Source organism: Rhizopus delemar, genomic scaffold (genome assembly GCF_000149305.1).
Source record: "Rhizopus delemar RA 99-880 supercont3.6 genomic scaffold, whole genome shotgun sequence".
NCBI classification, from domain to species: domain Eukaryota; kingdom Fungi; phylum Mucoromycota; class Mucoromycetes; order Mucorales; family Rhizopodaceae; genus Rhizopus; species Rhizopus delemar.
The window spans coordinates 128,196-152,056 of record NW_027137832.1 but is presented as its reverse complement, the minus strand read 5'-3'; the positions used below and the strand labels follow the sequence as shown (position 1 = coordinate 152,056).

At 35.2% G+C, this 23,861-nt stretch overlaps 11 protein-coding genes across 11 annotated transcripts; 4 read left to right on the top strand and 7 right to left on the bottom strand.

The window, feature by feature from the left end:
• Positions 1-524: 524 nt before the first annotated feature.
• RO3G_08040 (uncharacterized protein) lies at positions 525-2,258 on the bottom strand (the record flags this gene model as incomplete). Its single annotated transcript, XM_067662630.1, has 6 exons — positions 525-698; positions 743-799; positions 848-1,296; positions 1,438-1,812; positions 1,867-2,169; positions 2,213-2,258. The coding sequence occupies 6 exons, from the start codon at positions 2,256-2,258 to the stop codon at positions 525-527; spliced, it is 1,404 nt and encodes a 467-aa protein (XP_067518731.1).
• A 422-nt stretch (positions 2,259-2,680) lies between these two features.
• On the bottom strand, positions 2,681-3,993 carry RO3G_08039 (uncharacterized protein; the record flags this gene model as incomplete). Its single annotated transcript, XM_067662629.1, has 6 exons — positions 2,681-2,902; positions 3,010-3,051; positions 3,104-3,253; positions 3,305-3,406; positions 3,460-3,719; positions 3,903-3,993. The coding sequence occupies 6 exons, from the start codon at positions 3,991-3,993 to the stop codon at positions 2,681-2,683; spliced, it is 867 nt and encodes a 288-aa protein (XP_067518730.1).
• A 944-nt stretch (positions 3,994-4,937) lies between these two features.
• RO3G_08038 (uncharacterized protein) lies at positions 4,938-6,231 on the bottom strand (the record flags this gene model as incomplete). The annotated part of the gene is made up of 4 exons (XM_067662628.1): positions 4,938-5,021; positions 5,080-5,173; positions 5,230-5,410; positions 5,544-6,231. The coding sequence occupies 4 exons, from the start codon at positions 6,229-6,231 to the stop codon at positions 4,938-4,940; spliced, it is 1,047 nt and encodes a 348-aa protein (XP_067518729.1).
• A 514-nt stretch (positions 6,232-6,745) lies between these two features.
• On the top strand, positions 6,746-7,707 carry RO3G_08037 (uncharacterized protein; the record flags this gene model as incomplete). The annotated part of the gene is made up of 4 exons (XM_067662627.1): positions 6,746-6,796; positions 6,864-7,268; positions 7,325-7,590; positions 7,695-7,707. The coding sequence occupies 4 exons, from the start codon at positions 6,746-6,748 to the stop codon at positions 7,705-7,707; spliced, it is 735 nt and encodes a 244-aa protein (XP_067518728.1).
• Positions 7,708-8,812: 1,105 nt separating this feature from the next.
• RO3G_08036 (uncharacterized protein) lies at positions 8,813-9,091 on the bottom strand (the record flags this gene model as incomplete). The annotated part of the gene is made up of 1 exon (XM_067662626.1): positions 8,813-9,091. The coding sequence occupies one exon, from the start codon at positions 9,089-9,091 to the stop codon at positions 8,813-8,815; it is 279 nt and encodes a 92-aa protein (XP_067518727.1).
• Positions 9,092-9,878: 787 nt separating this feature from the next.
• On the top strand, positions 9,879-12,280 carry RO3G_08035 (uncharacterized protein; the record flags this gene model as incomplete). Its single annotated transcript, XM_067662625.1, has 5 exons — positions 9,879-10,046; positions 10,095-10,872; positions 10,951-11,365; positions 11,425-12,065; positions 12,264-12,280. The coding sequence occupies 5 exons, from the start codon at positions 9,879-9,881 to the stop codon at positions 12,278-12,280; spliced, it is 2,019 nt and encodes a 672-aa protein (XP_067518726.1).
• Positions 12,281-12,702: 422 nt separating this feature from the next.
• RO3G_08034 (uncharacterized protein) lies at positions 12,703-14,179 on the top strand (the record flags this gene model as incomplete). The annotated part of the gene is made up of 4 exons (XM_067662624.1): positions 12,703-12,781; positions 12,838-13,146; positions 13,194-13,871; positions 13,929-14,179. 4 exons carry the CDS (start codon positions 12,703-12,705, stop codon positions 14,177-14,179), a joined length of 1,317 nt encoding a protein of 438 aa, XP_067518725.1.
• Positions 14,180-14,847: 668 nt separating this feature from the next.
• RO3G_08033 (glyceraldehyde-3-phosphate dehydrogenase 2) lies at positions 14,848-15,970 on the bottom strand (the record flags this gene model as incomplete). The annotated part of the gene is made up of 3 exons (XM_067662623.1): positions 14,848-15,566; positions 15,622-15,893; positions 15,945-15,970. 3 exons carry the CDS (start codon positions 15,968-15,970, stop codon positions 14,848-14,850), a joined length of 1,017 nt encoding a protein of 338 aa, XP_067518724.1.
• Positions 15,971-17,023: 1,053 nt separating this feature from the next.
• Positions 17,024-17,546, bottom strand: RO3G_08032 (uncharacterized protein; the record flags this gene model as incomplete). The annotated part of the gene is made up of 3 exons (XM_067662622.1): positions 17,024-17,031; positions 17,237-17,324; positions 17,490-17,546. 3 exons carry the CDS (start codon positions 17,544-17,546, stop codon positions 17,024-17,026), a joined length of 153 nt encoding a protein of 50 aa, XP_067518723.1.
• Positions 17,547-18,725: 1,179 nt separating this feature from the next.
• Positions 18,726-19,691, top strand: RO3G_08031 (uncharacterized protein; the record flags this gene model as incomplete). The annotated part of the gene is made up of 3 exons (XM_067662621.1): positions 18,726-19,167; positions 19,268-19,413; positions 19,572-19,691. 3 exons carry the CDS (start codon positions 18,726-18,728, stop codon positions 19,689-19,691), a joined length of 708 nt encoding a protein of 235 aa, XP_067518722.1.
• A 236-nt stretch (positions 19,692-19,927) lies between these two features.
• Positions 19,928-23,483, bottom strand: RO3G_08030 (uncharacterized protein; the record flags this gene model as incomplete). The annotated part of the gene is made up of 3 exons (XM_067662620.1): positions 19,928-20,347; positions 20,401-22,151; positions 22,202-23,483. The coding sequence occupies 3 exons, from the start codon at positions 23,481-23,483 to the stop codon at positions 19,928-19,930; spliced, it is 3,453 nt and encodes a 1,150-aa protein (XP_067518721.1).
• Positions 23,484-23,861: the final 378 nt, after the last annotated feature.

Sequence of the window (23,861 nt, the reverse complement as noted above, 5' to 3'; positions counted from 1 at the left end):
CACTTTCCCAAATGATATTATTGGGTAATTGTTCGATGGAAATCGGGATTTCATTAAACTAAAGGAGCCTTTCTGTTATGAAAGCACATGCTTATTGTATAACATTTAACTTGTTTCCTTGTATTTTCAACTTTCTTTTTTTTTCTTCTTCTAAAAAATGAAGCTTCCTAAACGAATAATATAAAAGTAAACTTGGCTTGATATTTCTGATAACATCTTGGAGTCACCTTTTTTTTTTGTTTGATAAATGTGATACGGTCTTGAATTTTGATATCGCGACATCAGAGAAAAAACCATGCCACTTGGAAAGCTTAAGCAAGCTGAATTATAAAATTCACAGGTAGGTATAAAGCTAACGTGTTTGGTTAGTGTCTGCGTACAAAGAATAATCAATGCGTATCAGTAAGTTATCTAAGTTGTAATAAAGCAATATAAATAGATTGTTATGCTCACATAATATAATGTATGTACATCAATGGAAGAAAACATTGCTATTCTTTATTTAAAACATAGCTTTTCCTATTTTATAGCTTAGAAAAATGAGATATAGGTCGCATTGGATCATAGACTGATCCTGCCAAATAATCCTTGGGAATAGAAGCAAAGTGATCCTTGAGATTACGAGTATCTACCATCTCTGGCTTAATCTGCTCAATCGATGTTACGCCCATTAAGCGCATGACCATTTCAAACTCATTCTATTTTTCAGTTAGCTTCTTTCAAAATTGTGAAAAAAACTTACCTGTAATAATTCCAAGAGCCTTTCTACACCAGCATCACCATAAGCAGACATAGCATACTAACCACATAGTAAATATCAATTGCTTCAGAAGGTACGCAAACTTACCAAGGAAGGACGTCCAATGCCTACACCTTTGGCGCCTAAAGCAATTGCTTTAAAAATATCGCTACCTCGTCGAATACCACCATCAATATAAACCTCAAATTCTTCATTAATTCTTTCTCGCTTAAGAGCAGCTGTGACTTCAGGCAAAATTTCAATAGCAGAAGGGGCGAAATCCAATTGTCTACCACCATGGTTAGAGATGACAATACCTTGACAACCATGTTTTGCAGCTAAAACAGCGTCCTCAGAAGCTTGAACTCCCTTGATAACAATAGGCATCTTTGTTATACTTTTGATCCATGCGATATCATCCCAGCAAAAAGTGGCGTCAATAAATTGACTAAGGGCCTGTGAGGCGCCTTGGTCTCTGCGTACTTCAGTAGTGCCGCTCCTAATTTCCTCTGGTGCGTCTAAAATATACTTTTGACGCATATCTTTCTCGCGGCGAGCTATTCAAAACTACGTTTAGTACTTTTGTTTCGCTCTATTGTTTTTTGTATACTTGCCTAATTGAGGAACATCCACGGTGATAAAAAGGCCCTTCATCCCTCTTGCCTCAGCATGACGTACAAGATTTTCTGTTACTTTACGATTAGAATTGATATATATTTGTAGCCATTGGGTATGGCTAGGAGCACTAGCATTAACGATTTCATCAAAAGAGCAAGAAGTATAATTGGAAATCATTTGAATCAAATTTCTTTTTGCAGAAGCTCGTGCAAGTACTACCTCACCTTCTGGATGGCCCATCTTTCCTAATGCTGTGGCAGAAATATACAAAGGAAAGGCAGTACGAGTGCCGAGAAAAGTAGTGGAGGGATCCACATACTTTACATTTACCATCACACGAGGTTTGAACCAGATACGATGAAAAGCACTATGGTTCTCTCTTAATGTGATTTCATTTTCAGAACCTGAAGAAAAGTAAGACCAGGCTTCAGCTTTCAATACAGATTTGGCAACAGCTACATAAGCACTTATGAGATAACAGAATTCAAGGCTATAAAGCATATACATACCTTCAAAATCGAAGGAGTTGTACATCTCATCCAAATTTGGCATATTTTCTCTAGCCATTCTTATGCGCCTATCCTCTTCAGTTTCAACTTTAAGGACTTTAGTAAGTGCACTTGGATCCACAACACCTTTAAACACGTCAGGAGGCAAGAGACGCTGAATGATATCAGGTGGATGGATAGGATCAAAAGAATCTGTAGCATCTTTTCCAGCATATTTTAATATAATCTTTTGACCACCAGGATGTTCGGGAAGGAAGTTTGTTAAATCATAAACTTTCCCATGGATAATGACCCAGATATCATCTTTACGATTATTAGAGAATACAATACATTTTTATAAATTTACTTTTTTTGTTATGCTTTTCAACTTCTTTCAAGGATAAAAAGCCCATACTGTAACTAATGTAGCTCAAGAAAGAAGAAGAAAAGAATAATAAGGCGGGTAAGTTATCTTTAAACTTTGCATAATATTGGAAAATAGCTCAAAGTAACCACCATCTCCGACACGATTTTCTGTCCGAATGAAAACATCCAGGCACACATGATTAGCAAAAAAAAAAAAAAAAAAAAAAAAAAAAAAAAAAAAGATAGAATTCATATGTTTTAATACATGTTTTTTTTATGTGGAAAAGAAAATGGGAAGGGGAAATAAAGGGGAAAGAGACGTAAAAGAGGAGAAGAAAAGAGAAAGAAGGGTATGTTAAAAAAGAAAGAAACAAATTTCCTTTTTTCTTGAAAGGGAAAGGGAAGGGAAGGGAAGTATAAAAATTATAAAATAGTAATAATAATAAGTGCTGTGTATATAATATAAAGTTTAAGCTGTATTGAGATAAATAGAATTATCTAATACTGATTGTACATCATCAACTACAGTTAAGTCTTCCAAAAATGCGACTAAATCTGTTAACTCTGTATCATGAGGGTCATTAAACCATGTAGAAACAGGTACTGCATTTGACATATGGAATATATAACTCGCTGGTGAATTATCAAGAATAAGTGTTGATGAAAGATCACGTCCAAGTTGAGAGAGGTCCTATTTGGAGATTAGTATATTGTATAATATTCACTCTGTATATAAAGTACCTTAATGTAAGTTCCTTTGTGATTAAAGCATGATTCTCTAAATAATCTATGTTTTACTACTTTATGAACATCTAACATGTCTAATACAGGATCCGCATACTACATAATATGTATGAGCTATCAAACATAACACACAATTGACATCTAATACCTTGGCTAGACTGGCAGTAAACACTACAATCTCATATTTTTCACCCATTTTACGCATGAATTCATCCACGCCTGGTCTCTTTAATACATAAACGTTGTGGAATTGGTTATCAATTTCAACTGGTACAATAAAATCAGGATTTGGGATAATCTATAAAGGAGAATTGTTATATATGCTTTGTTCATATATTCAATACCTTACTTTAAATGAGCTATGAACTAGTGTTTCATCAAGATCAAGTACAAGACATTTTCTTTCTTTGTCTTCATTAGATAATGGAGGTAATAGCCATACAACAGGGCCCTATTGATGATAGAATAAGCATATACATGTGTATAAAAAGTATAGAAAAGTACCTCAGATTGAGGGCCAGGCGATGAAGTTGGAGTTTTAGGTTGTGAAATATCCTCATGTTCAATATTCTTAATAGGATCAATACTTGTTGAATTATCTAATTCTGTGACTGGATCAGTGACAGGGGCAGTAGTAGTTGTAGTGATAGAAGGAGAAGGAATGGCTGGTGTAATTTTTGTATCAAGATTGAGCTGCTTTTCTCTTTTATTCTTTTTGCCAAGTGAGGATTTATCGCTATTATCCAGAAGAGAACCTGCACCAGCTGTACAACATAACAATAAAGATAAAAATCCTCCTTTTTGGAATGCTTTCAAAGAAGAAGGTCTACTCCTATTACTACTTTGTATAGGTGATTTGACATATTCTGGATCTACTTGCTTTTTTCCTTTTTCTTTTTTATATATTATAAGGGTTATTTATTTTGTCCTACATACTACACGCATACCTTTTTTCGTCTTTTGTTGTGGTACTACTTGTACATTATTGCTGACATTTTTAGTGGATTCTTCTGCTTGAATTGTCTCTGTTTGAGACATCTTAATGTATTATGAAAAAATATGCTAATTATAAAAGATTGTATAATTGAAAGTGTCTCCTTTTTTCTTTTATTTCAATTCTATTTTTCTTTTGTTCTCTCTTTTATTCAAATATCTGTTTATAAACTGAGCAAAATATTCGAGTATTCTTTCCTTTTAATAAAAAAAAAAAAAAAAAAAAAAAAAAAGAAAAGAGAGGGGAAAAAGGTTGTAAATGAAAAAAATAAAAAATAAAAAAGGACATCACGTGGTATTTGCCCTCTAAAGCAAGCACACACACATATACGCAAAAAGCATTGCTTCCATACCGCGTTGTGACAGCGATTTTCAAAATGCAATGTTTGTAACGTGGGTGAATCAAGGTAAAAACAAGCATTTTACACGAAATCATCTTAGGTATTCCATATTTTAGAAGCTGAATTATTTGTTTTACAAGCATAATGACTTTTTTAAAATCACTCTTGTCAATCTTGGGCGTATTTTTTATTTCGTTTGATAGGTATTCTTCAAATAAAAAAAAATTAATTGTGCTTTGTATTTTTTAAAACATTGCAAAGATGTTTTTGCGACAGTAAAGATCACATATTATTCATTATAATACAATGAATAGTAGAATAGAAATGATTTACAAAAAGAAACCAATGATTGTTCTTTTAAGAACTTGTATTTCGCAAAGGTCTCAACCTTGATTTGCAAGTATAAACGTGTTTATGGTAACAATTTCTGCATCTGGGAAATTTGATCTCAATACACAAGTAATTTTTTCCTTATTAGGTAGGACCTTACGCGACCAGGCAACCGTGCAAACAATAAACCCAGGCCTAGTGCATTTCTCATGTAGGCTATGGTGATCTAGTATTAATCATCGCTTTATGATTTATATATATTGTCTTTACTCAATAATAGATGAAGATTATAAATTTTAGTTAAAAAGTCCCGGAAATCTAAAATTTATTAACACGTTCCTGAATCTTGATAAGGTCTGTAAAGATACCATAAGCTGTCACAGCTGCACCTCCACCATCTCCCTACAAATATTCAACAAGTATTGATTAATGAATACTATGAAAGAAATATGTGATTTACTTGAATAGTAATGCCATTAGGAAAGCGCTTTGTTGTGAATCGAATGATATTATCACCACCCTTTAGAGAAGCAAAAGGATGAGAAGCAGGGTATCTATTTTAAATTACATTAATCTTTTCTGTATTCATATTTCTGAAGAAATACTTTACTTTATTAATTGAACACCACTTGCACCGCCCTTAAAATCAACAATGCCAATATAGCGAAGTACTTGATTGTCGTCTAAAGCCTCCTTCCTTAACTTTGAGAAATAGTCATCATATTCAGGTAACTTTCTCATAAATTCTTCAGAGGTTGGGAGAGACTGTAGGTCTTGGGGCATAATGTTATCTATTGAAAGAGTTGACAATTCTAAGTCAACATTAGCCAGCCTACCACAAATGATAACCTTTTATAATTATTGTTAGTAGCATGCTTATTAAATATTTATATCTTTTTAAAGAAAGAAAAAAACTTGCCTTACGAGCAGCATCCATACCATTTAAATCATCTCTTGGATCTGGCTCAGTGTATCCCAATTCTTTAGCACAATTGACAACCTCTGAAAATGTTTGTGTAGTGTTATTTGTTAAGCTGCAAAATGTATTAAAAACATAACTCAGACATCCGGAAAAAATGCCTTCAATACGAATTATATCATCACCAGTCTTGATAAGATCTGCTAACGTTGATAAAATAGGTAAACCAGCACCCACAGTTGTTTCGTGGTATACGAGAGGTACATTCGTATTCTTAATTTCCTTATTGGTATTGACAGCAAGTTCTCGAATTTCTCTAAAGAGATTGATTGAACCAGCAAACCCTTTCTTGTTTGGTGTCACCACACTTAAGCCAGATCGAAGCCAAGAAGGATAAAGCTGTGCAATATTCTCTGAGGCAGTGCAGTCAATGATAACAGAATGCTGTTTGGAGTTGACAAGATAATTTGCAAAGTCATCAATATTTACTGGTACACCTTGCTGAATAACATGGGATCGTATATCTTTTGATAAATTGACCACTAAAGGTTTATATTCTGAATCCGATAATAGCATTTTTTCTGAAGAAGATAAAGCAACCACCCTAAGGATGTTTTTATAAGAAGATTTCAAGATTTGTGAATATAATTCTGATCCAACAAGACCAACACCTATGATACCAATGTTTATCATTTTTTCTATAAAAGAAAAGAAAAAGAAATCCTTCAATTACCATACAATATTTCCTTAACCTTTAATCAATTTAGCCAATAAAAAAAGTACAATTTGTCCCAAGTCACATATTGCACTTGTTCTCACTGGCTGTCGAATTTATTTAAAACTCCAATCTGTCATTAATCTGAAATATTCATACCTGAGCATAGATAAAAATAAAGTAAAACTATCTTGCCAACGTAATCAATCATTATATTCAAAATCACCTTCTTCTCTTCCCCAAAAATTGATCTTTTTTTTTCTTTTGAAATTCTAGTTAATTGATATTATAAAAATCACGTTATCACTTTAATTGAGCTTACCACACTAGTGAGGACAATCCAAATCATTGGCGACAAAATGCTACTTTATCGGAATTTAAAATACAATGCCAGGGATTGTATTTCATTGGCTCTGTTACCAGTAAAAAAATAAAAAGTTGAAATTTCCAATCATTTCTATAGATTTCTTCCAAATAACGCACAATACAAAAATGCCTAAAGCAGAATTTGGTACTCCAAAATATCTTAGCAATCGTATGAAGGTAATACTTAAAAAAAGAGCCAACATCAATTGAAAATGAACTATAAATTTACAATAAATTTTCATAGTCAAAAGGATTGCAAAAGTTAAAATTTTATTGTCAAGCATGTGAAAAACAGTGCCGAGATGAGAATGGTTTCAAGTGTCATATGATGTCTGAATCACATCAACGTCAAATGCTATTAGTTGCACAGAATCCTGGAAAATTTATTAGTAGTTATACTGAAGAATTCAAGAGGAACTTTATTCGTTTACTATCTCGAAGCCATGGCACAAAGAGAGTGCTTGCGAACAGAGTATATATGGATTATATTGCCCAAAGAGATCATGTTCATATGAATGCGACTAAATGGAACACACTGTCTGAGTTTTGTAAAGAAATGGGTAGAGCTGGTATCTTTAGAGTAGATGAAACAGAACGAGGCTTACATATTGCTTGGGTTGATAATAGTCCAAAAACACTGGCTAAACAGGTAAGAGAAATGAAGATACAACGCAATTTAAAAGATGAATTCATGTAATTTGCTAGGCTGCTATCCAAAAAATGGAAAGAGCCGCCAAAGATGATGAAGAAAGAGAAAAAGAATTATTGGAAGAACAAGTTCAGAAAGCATCCAAGATTGCAGAAGAAAAAGGCTTGGAGCTTGAACGAAAAGCAACAGAATTGATAAGAGAAGGCGAGCAGCCAATAAAATTAAATTTATTCATGAAACCAACTACTCGAGCAGAATCACCTTTGTCAAGTCATAATGGAACAAAGATGATGTTGGGCGGATTCAAGAGAAGGAAGGTGATGTAAGCAAAAAGAGTACGTTATTTCCTTCCCCCTATTTTTGTAAATAAAAGCATGTTATTGCATTCAGCATTCATTCACGTATTTTTTAAACCCTTCTAAATAGTGATACTAATTAGAAGTAAACAGTTTACATTTGTTCTATACATTTTAAGCACCGTGAATACTATCATTCCAATCAAAACAATGTATACAATTTTTAAACAATACGACAATATATCACACAACTGAAAAGCAACTATCCAAATGCACAATAACGGTTGATCGACAGGTAATAATTCAGACAAACAGGCCTGCCTGGATCATGCTTTACATCAATATGATGTTTGATAAAGCAACTATAAAACATCACTTAAGGAGCCAGTGCAGTAGTGAATAATAACTCTAATGGTTCAAAAAATAAAGGAAATTCATTGGAAAAAATTACTAGGAGCTACACGTGTGAAAGCAGTGTGAACCAGAAGAAGCAAAGTGTAAGAAATTAAACATGCTATTCAAGATCGAGTATGCCCTTCTTGAGGGTGGCAAACTGCGACATAACACTAGTGATCGATTGTTTATTGAGAAAAGCAAAGCCATCAATAGCAAATATCCAATGGGCACGCCAGATAACTGAGGTCTTGCAGCAGCTGAGGGTCCAAAAATCAGTATTGTCTACAAAAGGAAACCACTGAAAAGACCAGCTGGAACTTCCAGGGTAGACACTAATTCCGAGTCAACTTCAGTTGTCTCCAAAATCGCTGGGTGGATTTTTTGTTCGTTGGTCGGTTCAATTTGAACATAGCGTTTACGCTTCATAACATTTGAAACTGTAGACGAAGGATTCATAGACATAACATTGATAGAAGACGAGCCTTGTTGTGCTTCGTCTTGATTCACTCTATCCTGTGGAGCAGTAGGAGTCTTCTTTTTTTAAAAACCTTATTCTTGCTTTTTGTGCATTCAGCGGCAATATGTATATTATTACAACAATTTCAACAAAATACGACATAAATATCTTTGGACAGTTAGAAACAGCATGTCCTTCAGCATGACAGTTGCTACAATAAGTAGGCATGTCAGTCCACACTGCATAAAACTTTTCATCTTCCGATTGGTACCAAAAATGATGATGAGAAAGGGAAGAAAACCTATCATCATCTTAAGGACGTTCAAAGCAACATAACATATATCTATCTAGGTGCCGGTATGTGATTCTCGTAGGAATCCCAAATCAAGAACGGATTAATAAAGTCCCAAACTCATTTTTAATTGTTCCTCAAGAATATTCTCTTTAAGAAAGGGGAGATAGGATGGTCGAAGTCGAACTAAAGGAACAACTGGATCTAAGACTCGACAAGGTAAAAGCCTAACTGTATCATTTTCAAAGGTAATGCCATCTCTGAGAATGTGATCAATGGCAGTATTTAATGGATTGAAGTTAATTTCAGCGATCTTTCGACTGCCTTCTTTGGTAGCTGCAACTGCGATTTGTGACGGATATTGTTCCGCAATTAAGAACATGAGTTACAGGGGCGATTCAGATCTACTAGTCATGTCAAGAAGAGAACTATCTGGAGAACGTCTTGCTCTCCAAACTTAGAATGAATGACTTTGTTTGATTACTGTTGCGAATTCCGTATTTTGGAGTAGCATGCATGAGAGATGTTCACTTCCTAGTCACCACTTGGAACTAGGGCATATTATTTAGTTTAGTAGAAAGCTCTGGTGTCTTTGGTCGGTACGTAACTGAATTGAGCGACAGGTCAGTTAGTTTGTCAGGTAGAGACAGGAAAAAAAAATCCAGTGAAGAAATTTGATTCTCGGAACTTGTGTAACAAAGTAGTTTAATTTCCTTTCAAGAACAAAAGGAACACAGTGTAAGTGTATATTTGGGTTTATTTACTGCTGCTAATAAAAAACCTCTTCTGAGCCATTGACGATAAATAAGCGTCCATAAGTACATTTAGCTACCTGCCTATGCAGTTAAGTATAAAATTATAAATTTGTACTGAAGACACCCTTCTCTCAAAAGAGTATTGAACCCTGTAGCAAACTCATACAAGCTCATTTAAATGGTTTTTTTCTTTTGTTATTCTGCAAAATGCTTTGACGACTGTTTTAAAAGATGCCCTGTGTATATAATTATTTTAAGCGACATGATTTTTTTTTTTCGAAATACAACTTTATGCATTTTAAAGTGCGACATAATTTTGAGAAAGAGTATACTAAAACTTAAAAAACTTAAAAAGGGGAAGAATAAGCACCTTAAAATGTCTCTCTTTTTTTTTTCTTTTTCTCATTTTATAAAATGCTTCGACAATTGAGCACTTTATCCAAATTAACAACTTCTTCTATAAAATATGCCGCTAATAATACAGCAACATTTGTTGGATTACCATTATTATCAAGAGAGGATACTTCATTACCTTTGACACAGACAACTGCTTATTGGATAAGTGACACACAAAAGGGCTTGGTAATAAATAAAGAATAGTGGTAAATAATATATTTATACTGTAGATAGGATGCCTTTTTTAATGATGAATTTGAATTGGCACAAAACATATTTATGCAACATCACCTGGAGTCACCTTTTCATGCTGTCGGATTTGCTTTAATAGCCTATGTGGAAGCCATTCTTGGGTTTGAAGCTGAAAAAATACAAATTGCTCTAGAGCGCATTAATGCGGCAGAGATATTAGCAAAACAATTCATCAGAAAAGTGCGAAGAAAAGGATGGTATAAATTTAAATATGATCAATATGAAAACGAACATGATTTAGTATCAGTTTCATTCGACAGCAACCATTATACAGCAAAAAAGATTCGTTCACCAGAGATACAATATGAACTGTTAGTCACAAATTGTATGCTGATGTCCTCGACTATCCAATTTTTAAGACACAGTTGGCTAGAGTACATGAAAGCAGCGTACAAATTAAGGAAAGCATATAAATTGTATGAGCAAATGTTTGAAGCATTGACTGGTCAAAAGGCCTCAGAATATGCTACTCGTTTGTATAAAAGAACACCAGTTGAAAGACAGCAATTTTTATATTCAACTCACAATGAAAAAAAATTAAGTTCAGTATCTCTTCCATCAAATTCTGTAAAGATAAATTTTGATAACACAATTCGTATGGAGATGGGCAGAAAGAAACGAAAGCAGGCAACAGCAGCTGATACGCCTTGCCATTTGGATGAGTCTCTGGATTTGATGATTATTGAAAACGCTACAGAAAGCGGTATTTTTTTTGGGATTGGATTATTCAGTCTCATATTCTCTTTACTACCACCAAAGAGTAAGACTAAAGTCACAGTCCAAAAAATGAAGCTAATTTAACCTTATTTGTTAGTAAATAAGATATTAAACACATTAGGGTTTCAATCTTCTCGTCCCTTTGCACTTCACCTGTTACAAAAGTCATTCAAAACCCTTGGGCTTTACTCTTCTCTTTCAGCTTTATCTTTACTTGCTTACTATACCAATCTATCTTTATTCATTCACCCATATTTACTTCCCAAATCACTCAGCCTAGAAAATGCTCGAGAGATATTAGATCAAATGAAGTCTTCGTTTCCGAATGGTAAAATATGGAAACTTTTAGAAGGAAAGCTGTGTAAGATGGAAGGAAAGACGAGAAAAGGAGTAGAGATATTAAGGGATACAAGACGCAGAGAAAGTTTGGGAATAGATTTATTCACAGGAAGGCAAATTCAAACTCAAACGAAAAAGAATGGAGTGGTTTGTGAATTGGCTCAACTTCAAGCGCTAGCAGTATATGAAATGGGTTGGTAAGACCTCCTTCAATGTCCTCTCCTTTTATAATCCTCCCTAATCTTACTTTTTATAGGGGACAGATCTTTTTGGGTGATTACTTTCAAGCTTCAGAGACATTTTTTCGTTTGGAAAGTATGAACAATTGGTCCAAAGCATTTTATCATTATATCGCTACCTGCTGTATATTTGCTGATGAAGAATATGGTAAGGCAGCCATGGAGTTTATGCACATACCAAGTATCTTGAAGCGTAAAAGACAATTAGGAGGAAAACTTCTTCCGAATGAAATCTTTGCTGAAAGAAAGATTAAGCATTGGAAGTTAAAAAGTATCAATGGGAATATTGATATTAATTTGGATAATATAGTATTAGACGGATTTTGTTTAAAAAAAGTAGTTGTTATTAATCCTTTATGGGAATTAATCTATCTCTGGAATGGGCTCTCTCAACTAACACCACATATGCTTCATTTAATGAAATACACGATTGAAACCAGCCTGGAAACATTAACAAAGGAAGAAATAGGATCGGACCTCTGTCAGCTTTATCTCTTGTTAGGTGTCAGTGTTCGAGAGTTGGGTGATCATGACCTGGCCGACATGTACTTGAGACAAGCAATGGAATCAGAAGACGCAAAAAACGAGGATAAATGGGCGTTACCCCACGTCTATTATGAGATGGCTGCTTTAAATTGCTTCAAGCTTCTTCAAACGAGTAAAAAAAAAGTTTATACAAAGTTATTAAAAGATGCAGAGGAGTGGATACAAAAGTGCGAAAGGATTTTAAGTAACAGACACAATAACAATGTCGAAAATAATCTTATAAATGACCCCATTACGTCAGATAACAGTGGTGATTCAGACTGGGATAGCCGCTTACATGTTAGATGTCAATTATTAATTGAAAAATTAGACGATTTTAAAGCATAAAAAATTCCTATTTTATTCTTTGTAAAAAAAAGAATTTGCCCTTTCTTTTATGTTCTTTATTACTTCTTTATTATCAAATAAAAAGCCCCTTAATCCTGTAAAGCGGATGATCATTCCATAATTTACTGCATATTGAGAACAACGCTGTCTAATATGATGCTATCAGTAATACATAAATATATCCTTTTTACGTTTTCAAGCAAATAAATTAAAATTTTGCTTGAATGGCATGATCGTTTAATTACCTATCCTAAAGTACTCTCAATTAAGCATCAACCTTTTCCATATAACCTAAAATATTTATATGTGATTGGTCAAGTCAAGTTGCTTAACGAAAGAGTGTAATACAGTTTTTAAACTCATTTCTATTACTCATATTTCTTTTTCTTTTTTTCTTTTTTTTTATTCTTACATAATTTAAAATGGTTGCAAACAAAGTCTATGTTATTGGTGTTGGTATGTCCAAATTCATCAAGCCGCGTGGCGAAGTTGATTATCCAGGTATAAGAAACCATTTCATATTTTGGAATTCATAAATAACGTTAAAAAAATGGTAGAATTTGGTCTTGAAGCTGCTGTAAAAGCTTTAAATGACGCTGGTATATCCTATGACTCCGTGGAATACGCTACAGTGGGTTACGTGTATGCTGATAGTACTGCTGGTCAACGTGTGCTCTATCAACTCGGCATGACACAAATACCTATCATTAATGTCAATAACAACTGCTCTACTGGTTCAACTGCACTTTATCAAGCCCGTAATGCAGTTGCATCAGGAACTGTTGATTGTGCAATGGCCTTAGGATTTGAAAAAATGGCTAGAGGTTCACTTGCTAGTACCTTTTCTGATCGTGCTAACCCAATGGGTAAATTTATTTTAAAGAAGAAGAACATAATATAACATGGTTTATAGATCATGTGGGAACAGTGATGGCCACCGAACGTGGATTTGATCCCAAAGCGCCATCTGCAGCACAAATATTTGGTAACGCAGGAATAGCATATATGGAAAAGTATGGTGCCACAGCAAAACACTTGGCCAAGATCGCAGAAAAGAATCACCGACATAGCTCCTTAAACCCGTATTCACAATTCCGTGATGTCTATACTTTAGAACAAGTTGAAAGTTCTCCTAAAGTATTTGGCCCCTTAACTAAGCTTCAATGCTGTCCTACTTCTGATGGTGCCGGATGTTCAATCTTGGCAAGTGAAGACTTTGTCAACAAGCATGGCCTCTGGGATCAGGCTGTAGAAATCGTTTCCCAAGTGATGGCTACCGACTCCCCTCGTTTGCTCAGTACAGATGCTATTGAATGGGCAGGTTGTGATATGACTCGTCGTGCGGCCACTGAAGCATTCAAAAAGGCTAATATTACACCCAATGACGTTCAGGTCATTGAACTTCATGATTGCTTCTCTGCAAATGAACTGTTAACCTATGATGCACTCGGATTGGTTCCTGAAGGAAAGGCTCATGAGCTCATTGATTCCGGAAACAACACATATGGTGGAAAATACGTTATTAATCCTTCCGGTGGCTTGATATCGAAGGGTCATCCGCTTGGGGCAACCGGACTTGCTCAATGCACAGGTAAAATGAATATCCATACGTTGTGCTATTGCTTGTAAAGATATTAATTTATTTTAGAACTTGTTTGGCAATTGCGTAATTGGACTGGCGAGCGTCAAGTGCCTAACATACAATATGCTCTTCAGCATAACGTTGGCTTAGGAGGAGCCGTTGTTATTACAATCTACAAGAAGGCCAACGAGAAACGGCCTAGTCCTCGAGTTGGCTATAATCCTGCAATTGAAGCTAGACCAATTACAAAGGAAGAGCTTGCTAAAGCTGCCTCTCAAAAGAAGAACAGAAGCATGTTCTTTGAATCCAAACTTTAAACTATTAAACCCTCTATTGAGCTATGTCAAAGGACATCAAATAAATTTAATTTACTTGTTCAAACGGGTTTCTTTTCAAATCAGACTATTGTTGAAGCAAAGTGAGAGATAGCTTGAAAACAAAAAACTAACGCTCTTTTGAATGGTAATATATTAGTGTTTTAATCATATCAATCATATAAAGCAAAACAATTGAACCAAAAATCTATATTTTATAGAACATAAAAGCTCACTTGTACTATGTACGTTTAATTCTATTTAAGAATGGCACATGTTAACAGCACCAACTCAATGGGATTAGTATTCTTTTTACACGAGAATTAAGACTATTCACACGCTTTTCTTACTAGGAATCGGAAAGGAAAATGGAGAAATTCGGATTCACGTAGGTCTTGTAAACTGTTTTTCTCACGTTTGCGCTTCTTTAAGTACCAGTTCCTTCTTTCAACGAATTGAACGCGGAAACACATTTGAATATTTTAATTCCCGAATATCACTTCATGTGAAGGTAACGTGATATTTTACTGATAGAACACAATAGAAGACAAGTGAAGAGTTCGATACACGGAATGTTTTATATGAATACTTCTTTATATGTATATTTTATTGACAAAAAACACTAAATTTTTTAAGTGGAATGCATGATTATAAACAACAGTTCATGAAATTTAAGCCAAGCGACCATCGACCTTAGCAGCGTGAATGAGGAGATCAACAACTCTGTTGGAATAACCCATTTCGTTGTCATACCAAGATACAAGCTTGACAAAGTTGGAGTTAAGAGCAATACCAGCGCTGGCATCGAAAACGGAAGAAGCAGCAGAACCAACAAAGTCAGTGGAGACAACAGCATCTTCAGTGTATTCGAGGATACCCTTCAATTCGTTTTCGGAGGCCTTCTTGACGGCTTCCTTGATTTGATCGTAAGAGGCACCCTTTTCCAATCTGACAGTGAGGTCAACAACGGAGACATCAGGAGTAGGGACACGGAAAGCCATACCGGTCAACTTACCGTTGAGCTCGGGGATAACCTTACCGACAGCCTTGGCGGCACCAGTAGAAGAGGGGATAATGTTAGCACCAGCACCACGACCACCTCTCCAGTCCTTGTTAGAGGGACCGTCAACAGTCTTTTGGGTAGCGGTGGTAGCGTGAACGGTGGTCATCAAACCTTCAACAATACCGAATTGGTCATTGATGACCTTGGCAAGAGGGGCCAAACAGTTAGTGGTACAAGAGGCGTTGGAGATAACCTTGTATTCAGACTTGTAAGATTCGAGGTTGACACCACAAACGAACATGGGAGCGTCAGCAGAGGGAGCAGAGATGATGACCTTTTCAGCACCACCCTTCAAGTGAGCAGAGGCACCTTCGATGGTGGTGAAGACTACATAACATGAAATTTAGATACTATATCTCCGCAATAAAAGATTAAAACTTACCACCAGTAGATTCAACAACGTAAGTGGCCTTGGCTTGTCCCCAAGGGATTTGAGAGGGGTCGCGTTCAGCAGTAACAGTGATTTCGTTACCGTTAACAACGAGCTTACCATCCTTTGCTTCAACGGTACCGTTGAAGCGACCGTGGACGGAGTCATACTTGAACATGTAGACCATGTATTCGAGAGGAATGAAAGGGTCGTTGATAGCGACAACCTTGACGTTTTCACGAGCCAAAGAGGCACGGAGGACAATACGACCAATACGACCGAAACTTTAAAGATATGAATACACTTTAGGTCCTGACGCGTATGTATACACTTACCCGTTAATACCAACTTGAACAACCATTTTTAATTATATAATTTAATGAAGAAAAAAGAAAAGTAAAAAAAAAATCGCGTCAAGCCAAAAAACAGGAATATTTATAGTTTTTTTTCATAATCAGATTAGAGATCATAGTTTAATAAGCAAATGAAAATTTTTAAAAATCGCAACAAGTTACACAGGGGGGCCTACCCAGTCCCCTCATTTCAAAAACACAAATAAAAAACATTCTCTCTTTTTGTCTGTGCTCCAAGTCATTTTAGATTTTTGTCGACAAAATTTTCTGTGAATTCATAGAATATGATTATAATGATTAATTGATTCTTTTTAGCACATTAAAAATAAGAGGATTAGTATTTGAAGCTTAGTTTATTATTTACGCGTTATTTTAATGCATTTGACTTATTTAATCAGGCAATGAAACGGTGACAAACAAAAAATCATGTTACATTATCAGTGACCTGGGCTGTCCTTGTCATTTTGCTGTAGATTTTTTCGATAACGCCGTAGTTACATTGATAGGTAAATACGAAACAATTTGATGTACTTTATTCATTTTCTATAGTCCACCTTAAGTGTATCAAGATTACATTCAAATACAATACTTAGTTGAAAGCTGACTCAAGAGTTGTCATATCTGCAGAATAAATCAATAGTGAAATCGTGTAACAGATTGTAGATTATATCGACTTTTATATTTAAGATCAGAGACAAGATAGAGGCCAAATTGTGACTTTAAATTTCACAGAGTGTAGCTACGCATTTTCATTGGAGTTATTAATGCATTTTAATTTTTTAAAAGCGCTCCAGCAATCATTATGCTTTACACAATGATTTTATTTTCAAAAAACAAGTTAGTAAATAAATGTGCATATGCGTACAAAGCAATGAAGAATTCCTCCATTTTTCGGAGGAAGTTTTGCTTTTTTTTTCATTTTGTGAGTACTCAACTCCATTAACATAAGAAACTTTGTTAAGCTTGTTCCTGTAACTTTAATGCCAACTCCAAATATGTGTAACAAACACACGTTTGTATAATACTCTTGCTTTATTATCTTGATAATTGCAGAGCATGCTTTATAAATCTAAGAAATCATGTTAGAGTATACAATCAATTTTTTCAAATATAAACTCTTTCATTTTAGCTTAACTTTACAAAAAAAAACCATCAGCTTGAGGAATGCTTGATGATTCTTTTAATCTTTCTTCCAGTTCAAGCTTTGCAATAATTTTAACGTTTGAAGACCGGAGGATGACATTTTTAAATATACTCAAATGCATCTTTTTTACCTATCTTCAACAAGTAGTCACTTCCGCTGTAATCTACCAATTCAACAGTCATGCATAAAACAATTTCCATCGGCATAGGTGCATAAAGCTGTTAGTTGTGCGATAGCTTTGGGTGATATATAGTGTTATTTGTAAAGCGATATAATGAAGCACAATCAAAATACCGAAGACAATATTTATGTAACGCGACAAGGCATTACTTCCAAAGATTTCACTTGGCTTTATAAGAAAGTATTGTCGGCTTGAAGCTTACAATACCGTTAACCTTATGATTGGCGTAAGGAATAGATTTAAATCCATTGGAATTCATTGAAAATATCTAAAGTTCATTAAAGACTAAATCAACTCACATTGTAAATGCACCGGATTCAATCAAGGTCTAGAAAGTTTTCTTTTTCTTTAATAGATTTTATGTGAGAAGTATGCAATATATAAAAAAAGGATATGAAAAGCATGCATAATTGTGCAAATATTAAAATAACTCTTGTATGGATTATATACCTGTGCTTGTTAAATCTTTTTTAAATATTAGTTAATAGCTCTTTGCATGCAAGTGAAAAATAATCCTCTATATTACTATTATCCAAAGTAATGCAGCCAGTTATCATCATATCTTTCATATTTTGAAATAGCTGGTTGTATACTTATAGAGCTACTATATGTAAATGCTAACAAGTCAAACTATTTGCAAAGATCTTAGATATTGAGAATGAACTTCACATAGGTCCACATTGTAAGATGAATTTAGTTAAATTGATAAATTTACTTTATCGTACCTCAATGAATTCTATTTTCAATACTTAAACCATGTACAAATGTATTATTATTCAATAAAGTTTTTCCACTTAAGTAGATATTCTTCCTTGTTGCTAATATTTAAGAAACCTTAAGCAGTTAAAGTTCTTCATAATGTTGTATTCAAAAATTTATATATCAAGGACTATCCCATTTATATGTTTATTAACTTTACAAAGCAATATAATCTCTACACCATGTATCTCACCTTTACCCTTAATCATGCAGATGTCACCAACATTTTTTCCTCGCAAAAAAATTCAACGACAATAGACCGTCTTAATGAAGTGCAAATAATCCAGTTGAGTTATGTCTTACATTATACCTAAATCAAAGACAATTTGGGCTACATTTTTCAGCATCCAAGTATTTTTAGGCTTCCATGAACCACGTACTATATTTCATCATGTTGTACATGCTTTATACAGTTCTTCTGAGGTTCTCGATATCAACTTAGTGGCGAAGGACATTGAACCTGGCAGTTATCAGCGTCTTATAAGCGTTTATTTATCATATTTCTTTATTTATATTACACCTCTCTTGATAAAAACAACTAACACAATTTATTAATATAACCTTATTTTTTGTTCATTGAAAATCAAACTCTGGCTTGTGACATTAAAATAAGCAGTCCTTTTATATCTTTTTTTTTGCCTTATTTTTTAGGCAGCATTGTTTTCCTATAATAATACAAATGTCAAACATAGACGAAAGAATAAACGTAAACGATCATGAAGACGAGGTTTTAGCAGAATATCCCATCTACTTGACAAATGAACTTTCCAAATATCTCTATTTGTTTCAATATCCAATGCGATCTACCCCATTTACTGGAAAAACCGGACCCACAGCTGCTCGTCTAAAGCCACATGCTAAAATGGTCGAAGTTGATTTGCCTTTGGATACTCGTTCAGCATATTATAGCACTGAGAGAGGTGAAGATTTTGCTATGGGTCTCAATGATAAAACAATCAAAACAGCTTATGATAGACGTATGGAAGAGCACGAAGAAGAATTAAGTGGTTATTATAATAAAGCTTCGAAAAAGAAAGAGGAGGAGCTGTTGGATAAAATGACCTTGACTTCTACTAGTGTGCCCAGCCAAACAAAGTATGCCATTGGCGTTATTCGCGATAGTAGGTTCCCTTTATATTTCTTATCTAGCCTCATAGAATAACTTTTTTTTCCTTTTCTTTCTTTTCGTAGAGGAACTTCATTTAACACCTATTAACACAGTCGTTCAATTAAGACCAGGATTCAAATATATTGATAAGATTGATGAAAAATGGAAAGCAGCAAACAAACGTATTCAAGATGTGGAAAAGCAAGAAGAAAAGAAAAAAGTTACTGAGCCTGGTCAAGCACAGGCAGTTCAAGTATCAGTAAAGAATGCTGAGCGCGCAGGAAATGTGAGAAAGAATCAGTTTTCATTAGCAGTGAAGAATGCTGATGAAGAGGATTGGCAGCCTATTGTTTACTATGATGAATACGTAAATTTTTATTCTTTTATTTATCTACCGGCTGACCTTTCTTTTTTTAGTCTCTTCAAGCAGAAAAGGTATCTGAGAAACTGTATGCAGCAAAGAAGGAGGAGCTTGTATGTATAACGGATAATGAAGAATACCTTACTCAATTGAGCTTTGGAGCACAAACAAGATAATATTAATAAACAATCAGCATCTACATCGTTTTTTCATTTCATTGTTATCGATTTATGGATTGTAAATTATTGCTCATTGAGACATTATATTCAAACCAAGAAACAAATATTACATAAAAATAAGGCAAGGTTAAATGTTAACTTGTTTAATAAATCTATGCAACTATACAACAGAAAAAGAATAAAGAGGGGGAAGACGCACAATAAAGAATGATAGAAATAATATTAGGAATTTTTTAAGGTTTGATGCCGAGGTTTAACCTGATTCCCATACTCATTAATTCCGTTGTAAGGTATCTAAATACATATGGAATGGCAATCAAATCAATTCCCTTTGATGTGTTACATGTTCTACATTCATAAGTGCGACGGTTTCCTAATGATGATACAATCTTTGTACAAATGGGTGATGCTAAAGATCCACATAGTCTACAGACATATGCTTGAGAGTAATCTGAGCAGTTCATCAAACGATCCTGAAGTAAATAACTGGTGCCGTGTGCAAGTAATGAATCACGTTCCATTTCACCAAAACGAATACCACCGTGTCTCTTACGACCCTTCACAGGTTGCATTGTAAGATTGTGAACTGGACCTGTTGTACGCACTTGGAACTTGTCATTTACCATGTGTCTCAGACGTTGATAATAAACAACCTATGATTTCACCTTTCAATAAACAGTGGTTTATATAACGTCATGTAACTTACACCAATGTAAATATCCATCTTCATTTCTTCACCTGTAATACCAGAGTACATGGCTTCATTACCATGGTAGTTATAACCAGCCTTTTTCAACTGCTCACCAAAGTAATCTGCAGCTGTGTTTTGTTCGTTGAATTTGAAAGGTGTACTGTCTTGAGCGATACCATGCAAAGCACCTGCTTTACCAGCGATACTTTCCACAAACATACCAATTGTCATACGAGAGGGGAAAGCATGAGGATTGATAATAACGTCGGGTTGCATACCAGATTCAGTAAATGGCATATCAATAGCAGGGTATTTTTGAGAACAGACACCCTTTTGGCCGTGACGCGAAGAGAACTTGTCACCAATAACGGGAGAACGGGTGATACGTAATTTGATGTGGACCTTTTGAAGTTCTCCATTGCCAGAGTCATCACCCAAGACACGCACTTCATCCACATAGGCATCTTCAGGGCCCTTGTATTTTTTGATTACATCCTTACCCGTAGATTCGTCAATGTAACAACACAAAGGATCATCAGCGACCAAGTGGGCGCCAATGTGAGGAAGACCATCAGGCCCCAATTTGTTCTTGTATTTTTTGCCCTTGATAGGGTCAAGGCCAAATCGATATGTGATGGCTTCACCACGAGATCTATATTGATTCAAATCAACTACTTCAGACTTGTATACAGTACCATAACCAAAACCACGTTCATGTGCAGACTTGTTCAAAATCATGGCATCTTCCATATCATAACCAGTATATGAGATGACAGCCACAATGGCATTGTTACCTTGTGGCCAACCGTCCAAACCATATTCATTGTAGAGTTCGGTTCTTACCACAGGTGTTTGTGAAGATTGAATGCGATACATCTTGTTATCCGTACGATGGTTGAATACAGTAGAAGGTGTACCCATGGTTTGCTTACCCATTTGACATTGATACATATTACGAGGGGATTGGTTAAAATCAGAGAAAGGTGTTTGATTGGCAATAATACTAAGAATGTTGGTAGGCGTGAACTCTTGATGAGTAGTGACACCTGGGACAACTTCATCATCCATACATGCGATATCCATATAGACTTGTTCAAATGTACCAATCATATCAGTTTTACCATTACCAAGATATTTTACAGGACGCATCATACGTGCAGGACTTGAGAAGAGATAAAGACCAGGATATTCACCACCATATGTGTTAGGAACATGAGCAATTTCCAAATCTAAAGGAATTCCCTTCTCACCATTCACTCTCCAAACCTTCAAGCTTTGTGCTACTTTTTCGGCGGTCTTGGGCGTACACCAACCAACAATCTTACCATCCAACATGACAACATTATCACCAGGACGGCCGATGGTGTGAAGGAAACTTTGAGAGATACCAAGTGATGCTAATAGGCGAGGTATTGTCTTGATGTCCAGAGGTTCATTGATGACTTTACATTTATGAGCCAAGTGATTCAGCAAACCACATGGAGAACCATCAGGTGTATGTACAGGACAAAGGAAACCCCAAGCTTCAGGAAGCAATTTACGAACGGATGTAGTCTTCAATTCAGCAAAGAAAGCACCACGATGAATACAGCGGAAGTGAGCCAAATAACGGAAGAAGTTGAGCTTTTCAGCAACAATCGTAAAACCAGAAAATTGTTGAAGATCGAGACCTGTTTTACTGACAAGATTACCCGTAGCCAAAAAGTAAGATAGTTTACTACCAATATCACTGTTCACTTTTCGATAAGCGTTTTGGAAATACGTGTCTAGTAATAAATGTCAGACATATATATAGAGGTTCAATTATTTTCTTTACTATTGAAAAAGTCGACTTTTGCTGGGTTTATTCTGAGGTCAGTACGAACTTGCATCTTGACGGCCTGTAACCAATCATAAATCTTTTCTTTAATAATCATAGTGTAAAGATGTCCACCTAATAAAACTTCTTGGTGCTGAGGTGCATCTGGATTATCGGCAACACATTCACCAGACACAAGTGCGTAAAGTTTACGGATCATGAAGGCTAAAAGGTTGAATTTGTCGCGGTTGCTGTCCAAATGAACAAAAATAAGTTTCTTTACTAGTGCTTCGCCGATTTCTTTATTTGTCAGGTCTTCATCAAGTCCCATGGTCACTCTGAACTTTTCACCAATGTAATTCAGGCATTGATCGCGAGTGAAAAGATTGTAGATTTTGAAAGATCTCAATAACAATTCGATACGATCTGTCAAGAATGTGTTTGATGTATCTCCTTGGCAAAGAGCATCAAAGATTTCCTTGTCAGAGCAATCAATGAGTGATTTAAAGACAAGCATGGCAGGTAAAAGATATTCTTGTTTACGCCAAGCAAAACGGAACATGACATTACCGTCTGTCAAGTAATGAATTGTATTGGTAAGTGTTGTTTGATCACGACGAGCACAACGAATAGCACAACCAAAAGTAGAATAAGTAGGGCCACGGTTTTGGAAAGAGTTACGAACAATGGCAGTAACATGATTACGGCGAGGAACAATCAAGAGACGAATCAACTTTTCGATACCGTTAACAATAAAGTAACCACCCATTTCTTCTGATTCTTCATTATGAGCAATAAGATCTTTAGGGTACATGTCTTTCAAGTTACAGCGATTGGATCGAATCATAATAGGCACAAGTCCAAGATCTCGAATGTCAGACTGAACAGGTCCATTGTTCACTCTCCAACAGAGTTTGCCTTGAAGCCTACCACGGTATGTACAAAGACGTTCACGGCATTCGGTTGGATATGTTCTTCTCTTTAACGTAGTTGTGTCTCGTTCGCTGACCATAGGTTGAAAAAGTTTGACATCCTCAAGCCAATATGTCAATTTGTTACCAAGTGAATTTCCATTAGGATCGACATTTATACTGCTATCGGCATTATCGAATACAGAAACACTGCCAATATCCTGTACAGCAAAGTCTAACAATCCTGGTCGTCCTTCTCCAAACTCTGAGATGCTGTTAAAAGCTTCAATATGAGGTGCAACTACTTCTTGTAGAGAAGGTGTTCCAAATTTCTCGTTAGAGGGGTTACGGAATATACGCTCTCGTTCAACCGTATTGAATGTTGACATTAGTTATATTTGACTTGGTTTTCGTAAAAAAAAAAAAAAAGGTGATTTGAAGAATAAAAAAATATTAAAAACTGTGACTTGAAAAAGTAAAGTCACAGTAATGCAATTTAAGGACAATACTATGATTAAATTTTTTTAAGTGAGTGCACGGTGTCTTTAATACACTTTAATCGCACAAGTCAGACTAAAAAGAAATAAAAGGGGATCGAAAAAACATATTTTGAGATCATAAACAAAAAAAGCAAAAGGGAAGTAAACGAGTAAGAAGGAAAAGACATGCTATAGACATCAGTATGAGTTCTGTGACAACCAATCAAGAGTCATTTTCTGGGAAAGAGTGGGGGTGAGGTAGGCAATTTTTGATGATGAAGGCAATCA